General features: G+C 37.0%; 2 protein-coding genes across 2 annotated transcripts in view; one reads left to right on the top strand and one right to left on the bottom strand.

The window, feature by feature from the left end:
• Positions 1-1,068: 1,068 nt before the first annotated feature.
• Positions 1,069-11,619, bottom strand: mpv17l2 (MPV17 mitochondrial inner membrane protein like 2). The gene is made up of 6 exons (XM_021307297.2): positions 11,429-11,619; positions 9,924-10,144; positions 7,306-7,467; positions 6,865-6,941; positions 4,518-4,646; positions 1,069-2,198 (listed from the first exon to the last, which is right to left on the bottom strand). Exons 2-6 carry the CDS (start codon positions 10,111-10,113, stop codon positions 2,100-2,102), a joined length of 657 nt encoding a protein of 218 aa, XP_021162972.2. The 5' UTR covers positions 10,114-10,144; positions 11,429-11,619; the 3' UTR covers positions 1,069-2,099.
• A 4,429-nt stretch (positions 11,620-16,048) lies between these two features.
• rab3ab (RAB3A, member RAS oncogene family, b) overlaps positions 16,049-16,991 on the top strand; it is a 34,215-nt gene continuing 33,272 nt past the window's right edge. The window contains exon 1 of the mRNA XM_012880001.3: positions 16,049-16,134. The gene's annotated coding sequence lies outside the window, so the exon portion shown is untranslated. The remainder of the gene's footprint in view (positions 16,135-16,991) is intronic.

Genomic DNA, 16,991 nt, shown 5'->3' with positions numbered 1-16,991 from the left:
AAGCGTGATGTGCTCTGAAATATCGTGATTTGTGTCTGAGCCGTCTTTGGACATGAGGACCAACACCAGCAGATGACACTGTACCCCAAACCACCAGTGACTGTGGAAACTTCACACTGGACCCATAATCAGCTTTGATTCTGTGATTTTCAACTCTTCTTCCAGACTCTGGGACCTCAACTTGAAAACTTGAAAAATATACTTTTTTTCTCATATGGAGGATTTTGAACCACGGTGCAACAGTCCAGTCCTTTTTCTCCTTAGTCCAGGTATGGTTCTGTTTCAGGTGTGGTAATGTTTGGATACGACACTTTGGATTATTGCAATTATTCTTTTGTAGCTCGTCCTTCATGTGGAAGGCATCACTAACGGCTCAACGACTATCAGGAGTCTTCCCAAATATTGTGTAGGCCATATTTTTTTATTAAATATCCATTGTTTTTATTATGTCTTCTGTAATAATCACCTGAAAAGGTGAAATTTGGGTTTTTATCAGCTGTAAAAAAAAAAAGAAAAGAAAAAAAAGCCTCAAACATAATTATTCTGTAGTAACCAATGAAAAAATGCTTATAAACTATTTTAGCTGAATAACTGATATAAAATGACCTATTCTGGTATATTCTAATTGAACAAGATGCTGGTGTTTATCTGTAAACAGTGTAAAGTTTAAGGCATCTTAAAGGGTCATAGCTCGATTTAACCTGATTAATCATACAGCTGAAATCTCCCCTTTTTAAAGTTGTAATACATTTAAAAGCCATTAAAGTTACCATTTACCTGCTTTAGTTTGAGAAACAGGTTTGTACTGAGCAGTGGAAATAATACAGTTTATGAGTTTTTGCAATAAAAAAACAAAACAAACAAAAAACAAACAAACAAACAATGTTTGCGACATAATGAATAGATTTTGGACTTAAGATTTTTGCTTTCATTTAGCTCAAATTATTTACTTCCATGGTTAGATACTCCAGCCATGGAAAAGTATCCTTTAACTGGTAAACAGAACGTGTCAATTTAAAAATAAAAATGACACAAGTGAGCTCATCAGAACATTTAGGGAACAAAAAGTTTCTCGTCATTCATATTTATTCAGCAATTTTTTTTTACAATAATAAATATTTTCTCCGTATTCACAAAAACACAGACAAGAAATACAAACTAAAAATATGAAAACTGTAATCAATCACTTTACAGACTTCTGTCATTTAGCATTTCACTTTAAAATTTTATGTGAAGACAAATGAGAAAAATCTCCATGAACACAGTAGGTTAAACATTTTTTGAGATATTAATTTATCAAATAAAGCCCCCCATCATCAAACTGATCCAACTATGCCAGGACAATAATTGATAAATCAATTTGTGGAAACTTTCTGTTTCAGATGTTGAACTGAAAGCTGATTAATAAATATATACCCCCCTCAGTTCCTCAGAATTCAAGATTATCTTTACAGAGTTTATATTTCTATATTATACTTGATTTAACTATTTGTCATCTTATAGATCCATCATGCATCATTCAACAGGAATCATTAGGGATAAAGAAAGTCAGCAGAGATTATTTGGCACAATAATGTGCAACACTGGACTGCATATTAAGGCAAAAGTTCACGCAGGTTGACGCGGTTAAGTTGGTATAAAAAAATGTTTCATAAAAAGTTCTGATCTTTCTATGAAAACATCTAAAAACAGCACACAGAGAAATGTACCGCATCAGCTTAAAGCTTTAGTGGAGACGCGACGATTGTTTAAACAACTGCCGTCGTGAGCTTTCCTCTCAACGGTCTCAACATCTGGAAACAGGAATTTCACACTTGAAAGTGCAGCAGCTGAGGGCAGTGGAACTGCTTTCGTCCCTGAATGCTCCAATGGGGAGCGTGTGTATTTTATCTTTCACACAAAGAAACAAACTGGAAACAGACGGTATAATTAATCAGTGCGTCTGCACTTCCACTTTAAATCACACAGCTCCTCAGAAAGATAAACGTTGTCTAGCAGCATTTTTTTAAGAGGAGGAATTAAAAGTCAGATAATATGAGTACAGCAAAATGTTTTTGTTTTTTTTTGCTTTTGATTAACCTCAAAGCTAATGAAGAACACTAAGCTTTTCCCTCCAGAGGTTCAGATGACGGGAGCTCCTTCTGCTGTGAATCCACAGAACTGCTGGCAGATGTCACGTCGCTTTGCTGGCTTTTATCCTGCCAACACAACGAAAAAGCAAAGGGCATCCGTCAACATCAGCGATAGGATTTGACTTCTAGCGATGATAGAATAAAGTGCACCAGGCAAGAGAACAGTGCGGCCATAAAATTTGAATTATTGCAAATTCATATCAACGCTGCTACTTCTCTGCCTCTGCATTCGAGCTTCTGTCACATTCATCCAGCTGGATGAGGATACAAACCCAATTATAGTTTTCATTCTAATGCTTGTTTTCATCTGCAGTGTAGATGTGAATGTAGATCAGCACCTCTGATATAAGCTTCAGTGACTGGGCAGTTCAATTCTCTCCAATTCGCTAATTTGTACCCTCTTCTTATACCCCAGAATTGCCAATTTGTCCCTTTTAGTTTCCATTTCATAGCTGAACCCGTGTACCAGTTAATTTCATGTGGCACTTCACTTCCATTGATTATGGGTCTAATCCTGATTCACACATTTTATAAATATGAAAAACCCCTGACAAAACCAAAAGAACGCCAAGCAACCCCTGCGGATGGATAATATTAATTGGAGTCCCATACCTGCTTCTACATGCGGTAGCACATGAATAGTTTTAATAAAGTTAATGTGAATTTAATCTGTAAAATTATGAAATAGTTAAGGAAAGAAAATGGCTAATCATACCTCAGTTACTGAATTTTAAGGAACTCAACATGTACAAATAAGGGCACATCTATAAAAAAGGTAAAAACTGGTGTTCCTTAAGGTTAAAATGTTTGCCCATTTTATTTTTCAATTTCTCTAAATAATGTTGGTGTTGGCCTGGATCCAGCTATGATTAACCTCTATATGCTGATGATGCAGTTGTTTATATGAAACTATTACATTTAGCATTATATTCTCTTCAGTTTGTTAAATATTTTCTATATCATGGAATTTCACAATATTTCTTATCAGAGGGACGTTTCATAAAGGTCTATTTCATCTGGTGAAGCGTAAACTGCCTCAGGCCCAGGATTTCATGTGATCTAAACTTGATATCATGTAGTAATTTCTGAGGAAAGAAAGGAAGCAGTACTTGTGACCGTCGGACAATAAATATAGCCTGTCAAACCAGCTGTCAACACAAAGGCATTAGAAGCATTTAACAGTTTTTAATTGTGTGACAGCATTTAGACTAAGGTTATAAAATGTCAAGCATGCAGGAAAGTTAAGCCCGAAATGATTTATACCCCATGTAGATTTACATTTCATCCCCAAAGTTTATTTCTGATTGGAAATACCAGTGATGTCTCTCAAACAATGCAAAAGGTGTATCGGTTAAGAAAATATAGGGTTAATTTATTAAAAATTATACCCTTCTCCAATATTCAAAGGAAAAATCTTTACGGCATTACAGCAATTAAACCCTTCTTAAATTGCAGTCCAGCTTTTGCAGGAATTAACTATGTTTTATAAGTCTTTAAAGCTGGAAGGCCTCCTTTACATCACCCTAATCTTTAGCTCCCTCCATAGTTTCTCTATCAGATCCAGGTAAAAACTGTGGCGACTACAAAAACGTTAATGTCACTTCCAATCAGAAGAAACTGAGACTGTTGTGAACCTAAATCTCCCAGAGGTATGAACTATTTTCTTTATATAGTTTTTTTTAGTGGGTGGGGCATTTCATGGTGCTCTGTGCACCTATTAATACAAAACTATGTGAATTGGTCAACTGGATATAATCATTACTTTGCAGACAAATGTGTTCACATTAACGCCCTGATAAGCCGGTTCCCACGTTGTATTTATGATCTGCTGAATCATTATTCTCGTGAAGTGTCATTAAACCATCCCCAGCTCACAGACAGAGATGCTTGACAAACATAAGATCCATTTCTTTGTGATGATCATCAGAACTTACCCAACACTGGGTCGTTATCCTAAGTTAAGCAGATGAGCTCTTAGAAACAGTTGTAATTCAACATCTGTGCTATTTCTTGCGTATTTTATCTATTTTGTGTTCCAGTTGACTTAAGAGATAATGCATCTCACTCCCGATTAAACAGAAATTACATAATTTTCCTGCATTTAGTCCTTAGTAATAGAGTTCTCAAAATTCTGTCACAGCGTCTTTGCAATAATGTGCTGAAATGTTGATCTTATACATAAACAGCTGCTGGGGTTAATTAATTTAAATAAGCAGCCAAGACCCAATGAAAAACATTGTAAGACCATCAAACATCCAATAACTATTAGCGAAATGACTGTAAAAGATTAAAAGGAACTCATTATCCTATGATGTAAAGACTTGGTAAAAATGCCGTTTAAAACTTTTGCACAGTACCATAAAACATTTTTTAAAAAGCACTCACTCTGTGTTTAAGATATGAGAGGTAGGTGTCCCACCCTAGCGTGACAAAATTGATGTACACGACACGAAACTTGGGTGACAGGAAGTAGAAGTTGATCGCCTGAGCAGCGGGCCAAACACACCAGTCCACCTGTCGGAAAGATAACAGGAGAGAAAAAAAAAAAAAACAGCAGATTAACAGAGCAAACATCGTTAACGAGACAAAGGAGGAGGACAAAAATCAGCTCACGCCACAATCCAAACAATGCAGCTCAGGTTGCATTTCACCTATTATTAGACACTGTTGGCAGATGAAGCACCAAGATTTGTTTATATAGACTGGTGAGTAGCTTTTGAGATAATAACGTATGTCTATTTTTTATTATGTTTTATTTATTTTATCTATTTGTATTAGTTTTATTATTTTGATGTTTCATTAATTGGTCATAGTTGTATTGTACTTTTGTGTGCTAGAGCTTTAAGGGAAATTCTGCATTTTATTATTCTTTAATCAGTGTACAGCACTTTGGTCTGTGGTATTATTTTTAAAGTGCTTTATAAATAAAGTTGCATTGTATTTATCAAGAGATTTAAAAAAAAATAGTCAAGTTAAAAATTAGAAGGTATGCTTTTGAGATTTACTACTTTGGTGTACTCGTTTAAAAGTCCAACAATATGAGGTGTTTATTTTGTGGTTTTTGCATGAGAATTTAAAGGAAAAATATTAATGCCAGCGCCATAGTAACAGAGTAACTAGCTGTCTGCAAGGCACCATTTTTGACCAACAGTCTGACACTTTAGAGTGGAGGTTTGAAAAAAAAAGGACGAGCGCTAAAGCAATCGTTAAGTGGGAGGGGGACTGCGGCAAAGAAAACTGCAAAACTTAAGTGTGAATTTTAAATGTCAGCGTGTTCAGTGAAAAGTAAAATTAAAACACTAGCCAGGTGTCCACAGACATTTTTAAACCTGCATTCAGGAGAGTGAGATAATTAAAACAATTAAACAACAATCTCTTGGCAGAGTATTTATAACCCTTTAAACTTTTTTCCCATGTTCTTATTTACAACCACAAATTTCAATAAATGTATATTATTTGATAGACATGCTCATGCATTTATTCAAAGTGCTCAATCAGCCTCCCTTAATCAAGTCAAAGAGGATTTGTAAAAATCCTCTTTGACTCTGATTACAGTTGCAAGTCCTTCAGATTTTAAAGTCCCGCCACAGATTCCTAACTGGATTAAGGTGTGAACTTTGACTAGACCATCCTATCACTTGACTGCGGCTTGTTGTCATCTGGCTGCAGGTTATGGGCTGAATCTCCACTGCAGCTTTAAGTCTCTCTCAGCTTCTAAAACCTCTTTCTTTCAGGATGACCCGATGTTTAGGCTTCCCTGCAGCACGAAGCTGCAACCAGCAGGGTTCACCGCGGGGATGGTGTGTTCAGGCTGCGTCACACATTTTATTTAATGTTTAGAGTAGACAGAGAAAAAAAAAAAAACTTCAGCTGTGGTTTAAATTGACCTAAGAGACTTCTTGGTTCTTCTTGATGCTTGGTTGCACTGGATTGTATTCAGTATTATCAGAGGGGAGCTAAATACAAATACTCCACACTTTTCTGATTTTTTTCCTGTAAAAACTAAAAAGAATCCCCCATAAAAACACATTAAAATTTGCAGGCATAACAATATTAAATGTGGGAACGGTTAAGGGGCTTGAATACTTTTGTAAGACACTAAATACTTCACTCAAACTGATATGACTCAACAGATAACCCTGGTTTTGGCCTAATTCCCCTTACGTGACTGAGCAAAGATTTCCCAGATATGAGCAGCTACCCAGATATCCTGGGGGATCCCTAAAGTTATTCCAGAGACAGAGGTCAGATAGCTGTCGACCACGGCTGATTTTATATATATATATATATATATATATATATATATATATATATATATATATATATATATTTATTTATTTATTTATTTTTTTATATATTTCCTTCCTAAAGCTCGTTTCCAGTGTGAACAACCAAAATATTGTTGTTTACCACCTGCAGATTTTCAAAACCTTTGCTTCAGATTCATTTATTCATTATTAATTCTTAGACTTGTTAATTAGCTGAAGGTGACCGGACCATTCTGAGAGATTTGCTATCATTAATAGAAGTGAAATTAGCTTTAAATCATTGTAACTTATTTATTTTGAGTTACAACAGTATTAATAAAAACATTAAGCATAAGAAAACTAATGAAAATGATCCATATTTTCTATTTTGATTCCCTTGTGAAATAAAACTTATCATAACCAGGAGCTTTTGACAAGTAAACAATTTCTGCTTTGTCATTTTTGACCCGTTCAGGTGCACTTGCCTTATAAAATTCCCAGAACTTTCCTCTGAACTCCGCCCATCCTTCGGATAAAGAGCGTCCCTCCAACAGATCCATACCTGTGAGAAAAAAAAAAAAAAAAAAAAAAAAAAAAAACAGAGCCGCCCCGGTTAGCGTCTGCGTCAGCAACAATCGTCATTAAAACTGACATCAGATAACGTCCAAAACACGAGCAGTAATGAGCTTTTATAAACGTGGCTGAAAACGTCAGTGAAATCCAAACCATTTATCACAAAGATCCTTTGAACTCTACATAGCTCATCTACCCCAAGAAATTTACATCCAACCTTTGACTCTGTACAGGATTTCTTACAAGCGTGCGTCACTGTCAACGTTTTTTTTTTTTGCTCACACCCGGACCGGTCTTAAGGTGTGTGTATATACGCACAACGGGTGGAGAAAACGCGGTAATCCCCCACCTACCTATAAAATACCACATTCCCAGTGTCGGTGAGGCGACCAGCTGATCCACCAGGACCTTCTTGCTCAGCGTCTTCAGGGCTCTGCCCACATAAACTCGGTCCAGCCACATGTACCAGTAGTGCAGCAGCGGACCCATGGAGCAGCCGGCCACAAACATTCGGCCTTCAGGGGAACAAGTGAAATTAAACAGAGGAGGATGAACAGCTATTATTTACTGAACGGCTAAACACATAAAAAAAAAATGATTTTTTTTTCAAATATATGCAAATCATGTATAAAATATAAGGAATATTAATAGCGGTAATTACATGCAGGCATTTCACCTCTGACTGCATGCAAAACCTGAAGGTTTACAATCTCATCATGCAGCAGAGCATAAATGGTCATACAGTGACTTCTGTAATCTCTTTTGTTTTGTTATCAGAGCCGGGATTATTGAATAACTTCCATCTTTAAAGCAGCAGCGTGAGGAAATTAGTGACATCTAGTGGCGAGGCTGCAAACCTGCATTTTCTTGGTGCAGAGCAAAAAGTTCTTATTTTTTCTTATCTGGACAATTTTAAAGCAGTTTTCCTTTAACAGAGGAAGATAATTCACAGCTAGAGAAATGTAGCGATGTACCAAATAATGAGCCAAACAGCAGAATTTTCTCTTGATCAACTCTTGACATGCCGACGGAAAGACAAATTATCAGAACTTATTATTTATTAAATGCGTCAAATTAGACAACTCCCTGCTTAAAGCACTTTTATCGGTATAAAAATCAGGTGGTTAGGGAAACATATCATCAAGCTAAATCGTGTAATTTCTTCAATTTCTATGGTATTCAGAAGTTTTACCATCATTAAAAAATCAGCAGAATTTTTGTTGTTTTGCATTATAGTCTTTAGAATAAAAAATAAAGAAAATGAGAGTTGGTTAAAATCAGAATCGGCAGTTCAGACTTCAAAGAAAACCGCAAGTGAGTATTGACCTAAAAAATCCTGACTGATGCATTTCTAGAGACGAGTATTTATATATTTTTGTTGGCAAGAATATCAACCTGTGGTTAAAGACTTTCTACTGGTTGTTAAGACTGTTTTACGCTATTATTTCCCTAATAACTGATGTTTGTCATATTTCCCCTGCAGTAGATGCTAGTCTTCATTTCCATTATTTTGGTATTTAGAACTTTAATAATATAAAATAAAACCCTAGTTATAATTTATTTTCTCTAAATTACATGGATAGCTATAAAAATAAAACTATTTTTAAATCAAAAATCCCATAAAAGACAAAAAAAGGGGAGAAAAAAAACATGTTTATGGTTGAAGTTAAAGGAACCGCAGCCATTAAAGAAGCTCTGGTGAAAGCTGTACAAATCAGAAATAATCAGGGCTACCATTATCAAGTTTTTCCCCAACTGATCTATTTGCTATTTTTTTAATGTACTTACTAGTCCAAAAAAAAATATTTCCTCCAAAAACTATTTTATATAACATTTTTAACAATAACTTTGTCAAACACTTATTCCATGCCACAAAAGTAAACGTACACAAAGACATAACATGTTCTAAAAGTGCAAAATATAAGTATAAAACACCGCTTCCTGCATGACAAAAATAAAAATAAATTAAGCTCTATTTTTTAAATTAATTTAAACAAAAATGTTGTTAATGTCAAATATGATGAGATATAAATGTAATATTGGGGACTATAACATTTGTGTGAAACATAAAATGTATTTTCTGTCTATTACGTCTGAAATATATTCATGTGGAAGTTAGCCTTATTAGAACGATTAAATGTGCTTAAATGATATCGTCATACGCTCATGCATCGTACTTGTGGAGCTGCAGTAAACAAAGTACCCTTACAGACCCTGCAATAACCCCATTTATAGTCAATCTCACTTGAATAAATTACTTTAAAGTCTAACGTAATGCATGCTAAAGTTCCAGCATGGTCTGAAGTTTAGACCATGCTGGAACCTGAACCTTTGAACGCCAATGAACCAGAAGAGGCTGCAATCCAGGTGATAACACCTACAATAACGTCAGTATGGGCTGAAAAACAAACGCGTTTAGAACAAATGCTGATCAGCTGTAAAAAAACTCTAGAACAGACAAAAAGCATTTGGGAGTTAAGTTTGGTGGTTGAATAAAATAAAATGATTAAAAATAAATAGATAAATCAGCCAGAAGAAGGGCTGACACACAGCTAATTAGTAAAAATAAAAAAAAAAATGGGCAAAAAAGCTTAGTGTTGGGAAACGTATGTCGTTTATAGAGGATTTCAAGTTAAAAAGAATAATTTATCACCTTCTGTCCGCCATATTGACAGAGGCAGACATGTGGAGCGCTAATTCTTTACACAAGTCACATTATCTATGATTCTGTCAAATATTCTAACCCAGTTGTAACAGAATAAAATATGTACAGGTCTAAAATTAGGGGTGTAGATGAAAAAACAGGAACTATATTAAAACATCTTCTAACTCCTGTTTATCTTAACAGAAAGGTCTGCTGAGGAATATTTCTTCATTTTAAATAAGTCAGGGAAAACTAACTATTGCCACGTCTGTTAGATACTTCTAGTGATGCTCAGCCGCCCCCGCCGTGCCCCTCCACCCTCCTCACCTGTCCGCCCCCAGTCTCGGACTCGGCCTGGCTCCCGCCGGTTCTCCCGGGTCTGCTGCAGGACGTCTCCCAGCGACAGCATGACCCCTCCGCTCAGCGTGTTGGTAAGCAGCAGGTACCGGCCCTGGAACAGAGGCCTCCAGGAGAACCGAATGCGGACCAGAAACTCTTTACCCGCCCGGGGAAGCATGATGTTCAGAATGCAGAGACCACACTGTCATCTGTGAAAGAAAAGAGAAAAAAAAACTTTGCTTTGTCAATGGTTTCAGACGACTAGGGAGAAATCTGACCATCATATAAGGTTTTACACTCAGTCAGGGGGATTAACAGATTGGAAACTCCTCAGAGATGGAAGGAAATCATCTAACATTCAATCCCTGGGAGATTATGAACATCCAAAGTGCATGAGAGCATTTTGGAGGGCCAGCAGCTCGGGACAAGATTCAGCAGTCCACTTGCATGAATTTAAATTCCAGGACCTTCAGTGGAAAGGAAGCAATAGAGATCAATATCTGGGCTTGACGTTTCATAAATGGATGAATTCGTAGCTGATGCCGCGATGGAGAGTTGGCCAGATACTGCTGAACCACAGCATCCCCAAACCATGACATCTCCACCTCCACACTCACCCGTTGGCATGAGCTTCTTTTTCCAGGAATGCTATATTTGGTTTAAGCCAAACACGTCCTTTGTTCTGGTGCCCAAAAAGTAATTTTAGATAAAAACCAGGACTGCAAGACTTGTATTCAGGATTAAATTGCCTGGTGTGGCCATACTGTTGTAAATTATTTCCCATACTATGGAACTGCTGATTTCAAACCTATTTAATTCCCTTACCAGATCTATTTAGACTACAATCTTCTTCCTGGAGGACAACTCCTCCAAACCACGATGTGTGGAATAGTTCGGTCCAGGTTTTACTTTAAGATGTACTCTTTGTAAAGTGATCTTAAGTTAAAAAAGGGCCTTAATATCCCCCTTTTTGAGTTTTCAAAAATTAAATAAAGGTTTCTTAAATCACAAATCGCATTGTACACAGAATGCCTCATAGAATAAGTCCAGATTTAAGCTGCACATGTATGGCGCTCCTTTAACTTGGACCTCATCAAAAGTGGGTCAAAATAAGCCGAATTTTAATAAATCATAAACTGCCTTCTGAAAAACCTGCAACGTGTAAAAAAACTAACACAGTTCCCGTTTAGCCATTAAACGAGTTTTACATCTCCAAACCGAGCCGAAAGAAGTCCAAGGTCGTTAAATGCGGTGAAATGTTCATTTAGTAAAGAGCCCTGTCGAAGGTCAAAGTTGACGCAGACAGATTCAGCCGCTGATCTTCTAATAAAACATTCACTTCAGCCCCTCTGTTAGGTTTAAAGGCAGAATTAACACCACATTTCTCTTAAACCTAATTAGAATTTATATTGTTATGCTTTGTTTACATCCCGGGACATAAGTGGCTGCTGCTGAATGTCACATGTAACAAGCCAAGAGGAAGAGGACCGAACCTGAGCCGGTGTTACGTCGCTCTCCGTGTCTCCACAGATATGATGCCGCTTCCTTTGCTCTAAACAGCCGATAATAAGCACAGTCCTCCCTCTTACGTCTAAATAAATCATACACACAGACACAAAAAGTACCACAACCGCACAGTTAACTACATAAACGTAAACAGTGTTCTCACCGGAAGAACCGAAACACGTAGAGGAAACAGATTTACACCAGGGGAGAAAACGCTTGGGCGCCCCCTGCTGGTGAGGAAGAGGAACAGCTCTCCTAGTTTCAACCTTAGACCACTGCCAGACTCTTTTAGGCTTTTTTAAAATGTTTTAGAAGCAAACATGTCTTCGTGGTCGTACATGTTTCAATATTTCAGTAGCAACACCTTTTATACAGTTAATGCAATTCAATTCAATTTTATTCAATGTATATTTATTTATATGTCCTATCTATGGAAACCCAGTAGATTGCATCAAGTCTTGATGCAATCCCCGACTGGGGGTTACAGAAGACAGAGCAGAGACACAAGAGAAACAAAAATGCACAGAAACACAGATTGATCCAGGAATTTCTTCTACATTAGATGATAATACCAGGTGATTTGTCTTCCCTGGATAATGTAACAGCTAACAGAACGCCAGACCAGGTGTACCTAAAATGAAGAAATAAAATGACAGAGAACAAAAAGGTAAAAGATGAAATAACAATCAAGCAATGCAAATTGAAGAACAGTAGGAGAACTCAGCAAAGTGAGAAAAATACAACCTGATGTCCTCCATCAGCCTAAGCCTATAGCAGCATAACTATAGACATAGCTCAGGGTAAACTATAGTTTCCTTTTGCAGAATCACACAGAATAATGTAGTTTATTCCACTTCTGCTGTTCCTTTATTTTCCTTTTCCCTCAGCTGGAAACAAACATAACAGGAAACAGTGTGAGTTAGGTGACACATTATACTGCATCATAAGTGTCAAAGATTTAACCACAGTCACATAGAAGTCATTTTATTGTTCCTTTCAGTAATGGTGAACAGATTCTCCTATCTGAGCTGTGGATCTTTGCTGCTCCTCCAGAGTCACCGTGAGCCTCTTTGTTGGTTCTCTGAATAATGCTGTCCTCGCCCAGGCTGTCAGTTTTGGCAAGCATTCTTGGTTGATTTGTGGTTCTGTCAAAGTCTTTCTGTTTGAATTAATGGATGGAGCAATGCTAAGTGAGATATTCAATGCTTTGGAAATACTTTCCTTGTAAAAAATGTTAAAAATCATAGGTCATTATCGTTCTACTTCACAATTATGCATGTTTTTGTACTCTGCAGTGGAATAGTAGCAGCAGGTAAAGATATAAAATAACATGGATTATAAACTACAAACGTTAATATTCAAAGGCAACTCTAAATAAATAGGTGTTAACCTTGATTTAAAAGAACCCAGGGTTTCAGCATTTTACGATTTTCTGGGAGTTTGTTCCAGATAAGTGGAGCTTAAGAAATAAATGCTTCTTTTCCATATTTGATTCTGGTTCTGGGTATGTAGAGTTGACTTGTGCCAGAAGACCTGAGTGGACTGGAGGGTTGATACACTGATAACAAGTCTGTGATGTATTTAGGTGCTAAGCAATTCAGGGATTTATAGACTAACAGAAGTATTTTAAAGTCTATTCTCTGAGATACAGGGAGCCAGTATAAGGACTTTAGAACCGGGGTGATGTGCTCTACTCAATTAGTCTTAGTGAGGACACTAGAACAGCGTTCTGGATCAGTTGCAGTTGTCTGATCAACTTTTTTGGGAGACCCGTGAAAACACCGTTGCAGTAATCAATTGGACGCAAAGATTAGATTTTTGGGATTCTGCTGAGACATCAGTCCTTTAATCCTGGAAATGTTCCTCAGGTGATAAGCCGACCTTGTAATTGTCTTTAGATGCTTTTGGAGGTTCAGGTCTGAGTCCACCACTACACCCAGATTTCGGGCCTGATCAGTGGTTTTTAGCTGAAGCGACTGAAGCTGTGTGCTAACTTTTGATGTCACCTGTATTTGTTCGAAAATGATTCCTTAAGTTTTGTTTTTATTCAGTTCAAGAAAATTTTGGCACATTCATGCATTGATTTCTTCGAGGGATTTACTCAGTGCTTGAATGGGTTCATAGTCACTTAGTGACGTAGTGATGTAGAGCTGTATGTCGTCTGCATAGTTATGGTAGCTGATGTTGCTGTTTTTTATTATCTGAGCTAGAGGGAGCATGTAGACATTGAATAGGAAGGGACCCAGGATGGACCCTTGGGGAACCCCACATGTGATTTTTGTCATCTCTGACAGAAAGTTACCTACTGACACAAAAAGTCCCCATCCTTAAAGAATGATTTAACTTCAGAGAGATGTCATATTACACATATCACCTGTTAGTGATTCTGAGTTTATTAGAGTGATCCAAATGTTCTTTTTTGAGGTCTTTTATTTTTAAACATGGGGCATCTCTGGGCGATTTGAAATTAAATTGTTTATGTGATGGGAACCTCTGGAGGTGTCAGTATTACAATACATACAGCAATACGACTTTTGCATCAATAACTTTGTGACCATGTGTGAAACACCTATGGCCACAAAGTGTATTAGAATAGGGACATTTTAACCAGCCTTGTTTCTTTTCTCATCCTCTCTTTATACATCATGTTGCTCATATAACACATTTTCTGGATTTGTGTGTTTTGTTACACATCCAGAAGGTTATAGACTCTATTGTCTAAAGGCTTTCCCCCAAAAGTATGTCATGCTTTAAAATGTTATTGCTGGGTTTCTTAAACCTATAATTTTAATGCTATGCAACCCATTACATTTGTTTTTGTTTTTATCAGAAAAATAAGAACAGCAACAGTCCTTGTGAGAGCCACCTGTATCCTGCTCATGTTACCACAGCGCCGCCTGCAGACAGCTGCAGAAAGATGCAACTAGCGCCGGAGTTTAATATATTAGATATCTAAAATGTTACTCTTTATGTATTCAGTTTTTTCCCTACGATATTAGTAAACCTCATTATTTAAGTGCACCTTTTAAAAATAAAAACTGCATGTTTTTAATGACTTTTTGACTGTTATGTTTCTTCAGGATATCTAGGTACAGTGAGTTCCCTCCCTCATGTTCTCCCACTATAGGATTAAACAATAATTAGAACTTGTTAAAATCCTTAAGTGAGTTATAATATATTATAAACACTATACGCTGTTTTCTTTATTTAACAATTAATGATTTTATTTACTTTATTTAAATGCTTTCCAAGAGGAAACAAAAAAGTATCTGTCAAACCCACCAAATGAACTTTTCTGCATGTATAGATTTTATCATTGCCGAGACTGAGATTTATATTGAGCTCCTCTCTCCGTGTTCGTTTGGTATTGATTTTCCTGCAGTGAGATTTCTCACAGTGAGATTCATAAAGTCGGTGTCTGCTTTTGCAGAAATGGCAGCAGTGGTTACTGCTGACCTCCTGATCAATAATTCAGTCTCTCCGGCAGCGCTCATCAATAATAAATGACCGGTTCATTATTTGAGGTGGAATGTTTCAGGACTCTCATCGCGGCTCGTGATTGGTCAGAGGAGCTGCCAGTCCTCTGCGGGGTCTCTAAAGTCCCGCCCACATGTCAATTTCACAAAGGCCCTGTCAAGTTAGCGCTGTTCCAGAAACACAGGAAATGGGGTTGACTTTCAAAATAATGTGACCAGCGAAGGCGACCAAAGTCCTGGCGCAATATTCAAGCATGACTAAAGAGATAATATGCAATAAATACTGTATCTGCATATAGATATATACTTTATTGGTACGCTATAGAAACAACAGAGCTCTTTCACCAACCAACTACTTCAGTTTGGCTTTTATAAAGAAAGCTACAGTATTTTTTTCTGTCAATATTTTACTCTCTAATTCTTAATATACAAAAAACAAACAAAAACAAACAAACAAAAAAAAAACAAAACAGCACAACAAGCATCCATTCAATATTTGAAAGTACCAGGAAAGTAGATTGTTCAGCAGATGGATTTGTAAGATATTTGTAGCCATACACTAGGAAGTGAAATGGACATACATTTTTTTTTATAGCAAACGCAGCAACTCCCTATGGGGTAATTCAATTGGTAGAAGAAAAAAACAGTGAGAATAATGAACTGCTGGTGTTTATATTATCTTGAAAAAGACTTTTGTTAATAAGTTTTATACTCAAATATGACTTATTTATGATGTAAAGCAGCATGTGCATCCTTGTTTTTGCCATGTTTGTGGAAATCTTTCTACAAATACAAAATGCACTGTCAGCATTTAGTGAGATTCCCTGTGGGGTACCACAAGGATCAATGATTCGCCCAAAATCACTGCCCATAACCCCTGTTTTTAAATCTACAATATAAAAATTACTACAAGTTTTCCATAAATGATGTGCATATTCTTGTGCCTGGTACTGTTGTTAATGATAAAGTTTGGTTCACATAATATGTGAACATTTGAATGTGCTTATTATTTGTACTTTATTCAGCACACCGTTTTTAGGGATGCTGATCACCCTCGCATTTTTTTGTTATATGCTGAGTTGCTTGAAAGCCTCTTATTCTGACGTCATTGACCGGATGTAGAGCTGTTCAGCCTCTCTAACTTGACAGTGTTGGTGTTTGCGGGTGCTGAAACGCGGTGGACAGCAGCAGCAGCAGCCGGATAAAAATCTGCAAAGGTAGGCTTTAATATCCTTATTGACACAGCATCATTGCTCACATCTGAATTACCCACATGTCGGATTCAGCCTGTTCGCTTTTATTTACATACATTTGGAGTAAAACAATTCACATGGAAAAAAAAAAAGCCCATGGCATTAAAACGTTTTCCCTGACAGCTGTTCCCGTGGTGGAAAAGGAGCGCAGATGTAAAGCAGCAAAATGCGCGTTTTGGATGCGCGAATGAATGAATAAATGGAGGCTTTAATGGATCTGTGCTCGGACTCTGGGCCTGTCCTTTCATTTCCTGCAAGAAAAAAAAAGGCGTAACAACGCATCCGATGGCTTGAAATGGGTCCAAACGGGTCAGGGCCTGAAATTAAACAGGAATGTATTAACAAATCAAACGAAACGTGTTTATCTGACGTGAATGGCAGATTTCTAATATTTATCGATAAGGATCATGACATTTTCACATCTAGAGGTGTTTCTTTTTCCAAACATAATTCGTGAATCATTAATACACACGGAGCCATATGGAGAGATCCTGCGGTGTGGTAAACATTTACCCGGATCCAGTCATCCATATTACCTTCATATTAACATTTATAATAACTATTTTTAGCGATGTGGTTGTGATGGTGCATGTTTAGAGGTTTGCAGGGAAGGATATAGCTGGTGAAGAAAATGCAGAATTTTGAACGTGGCTTTAATTTCTGTTTAAAGCTTCACTGAAAGATAGAAAATTCAAATTGTAACGCATCTGTTGAGTCAGCTGAGTGCGTCTGTGGTTTAAAGCTAATTGATATTTAAAGGCACAAAGACGCTGAGCTCACTGTCCTCACATGTTGTGCACGGACTTTAGCTGCTGGATCTG

The sequence above is a fragment of the Fundulus heteroclitus genome, chromosome 9 (genome assembly GCF_011125445.2).
Source record: "Fundulus heteroclitus isolate FHET01 chromosome 9, MU-UCD_Fhet_4.1, whole genome shotgun sequence".
In the NCBI taxonomy this organism is placed as follows: Eukaryota; Metazoa; Chordata; class Actinopteri; order Cyprinodontiformes; family Fundulidae; genus Fundulus; species Fundulus heteroclitus.
This window is presented reverse-complemented; position numbering and strand designations above follow the sequence as displayed.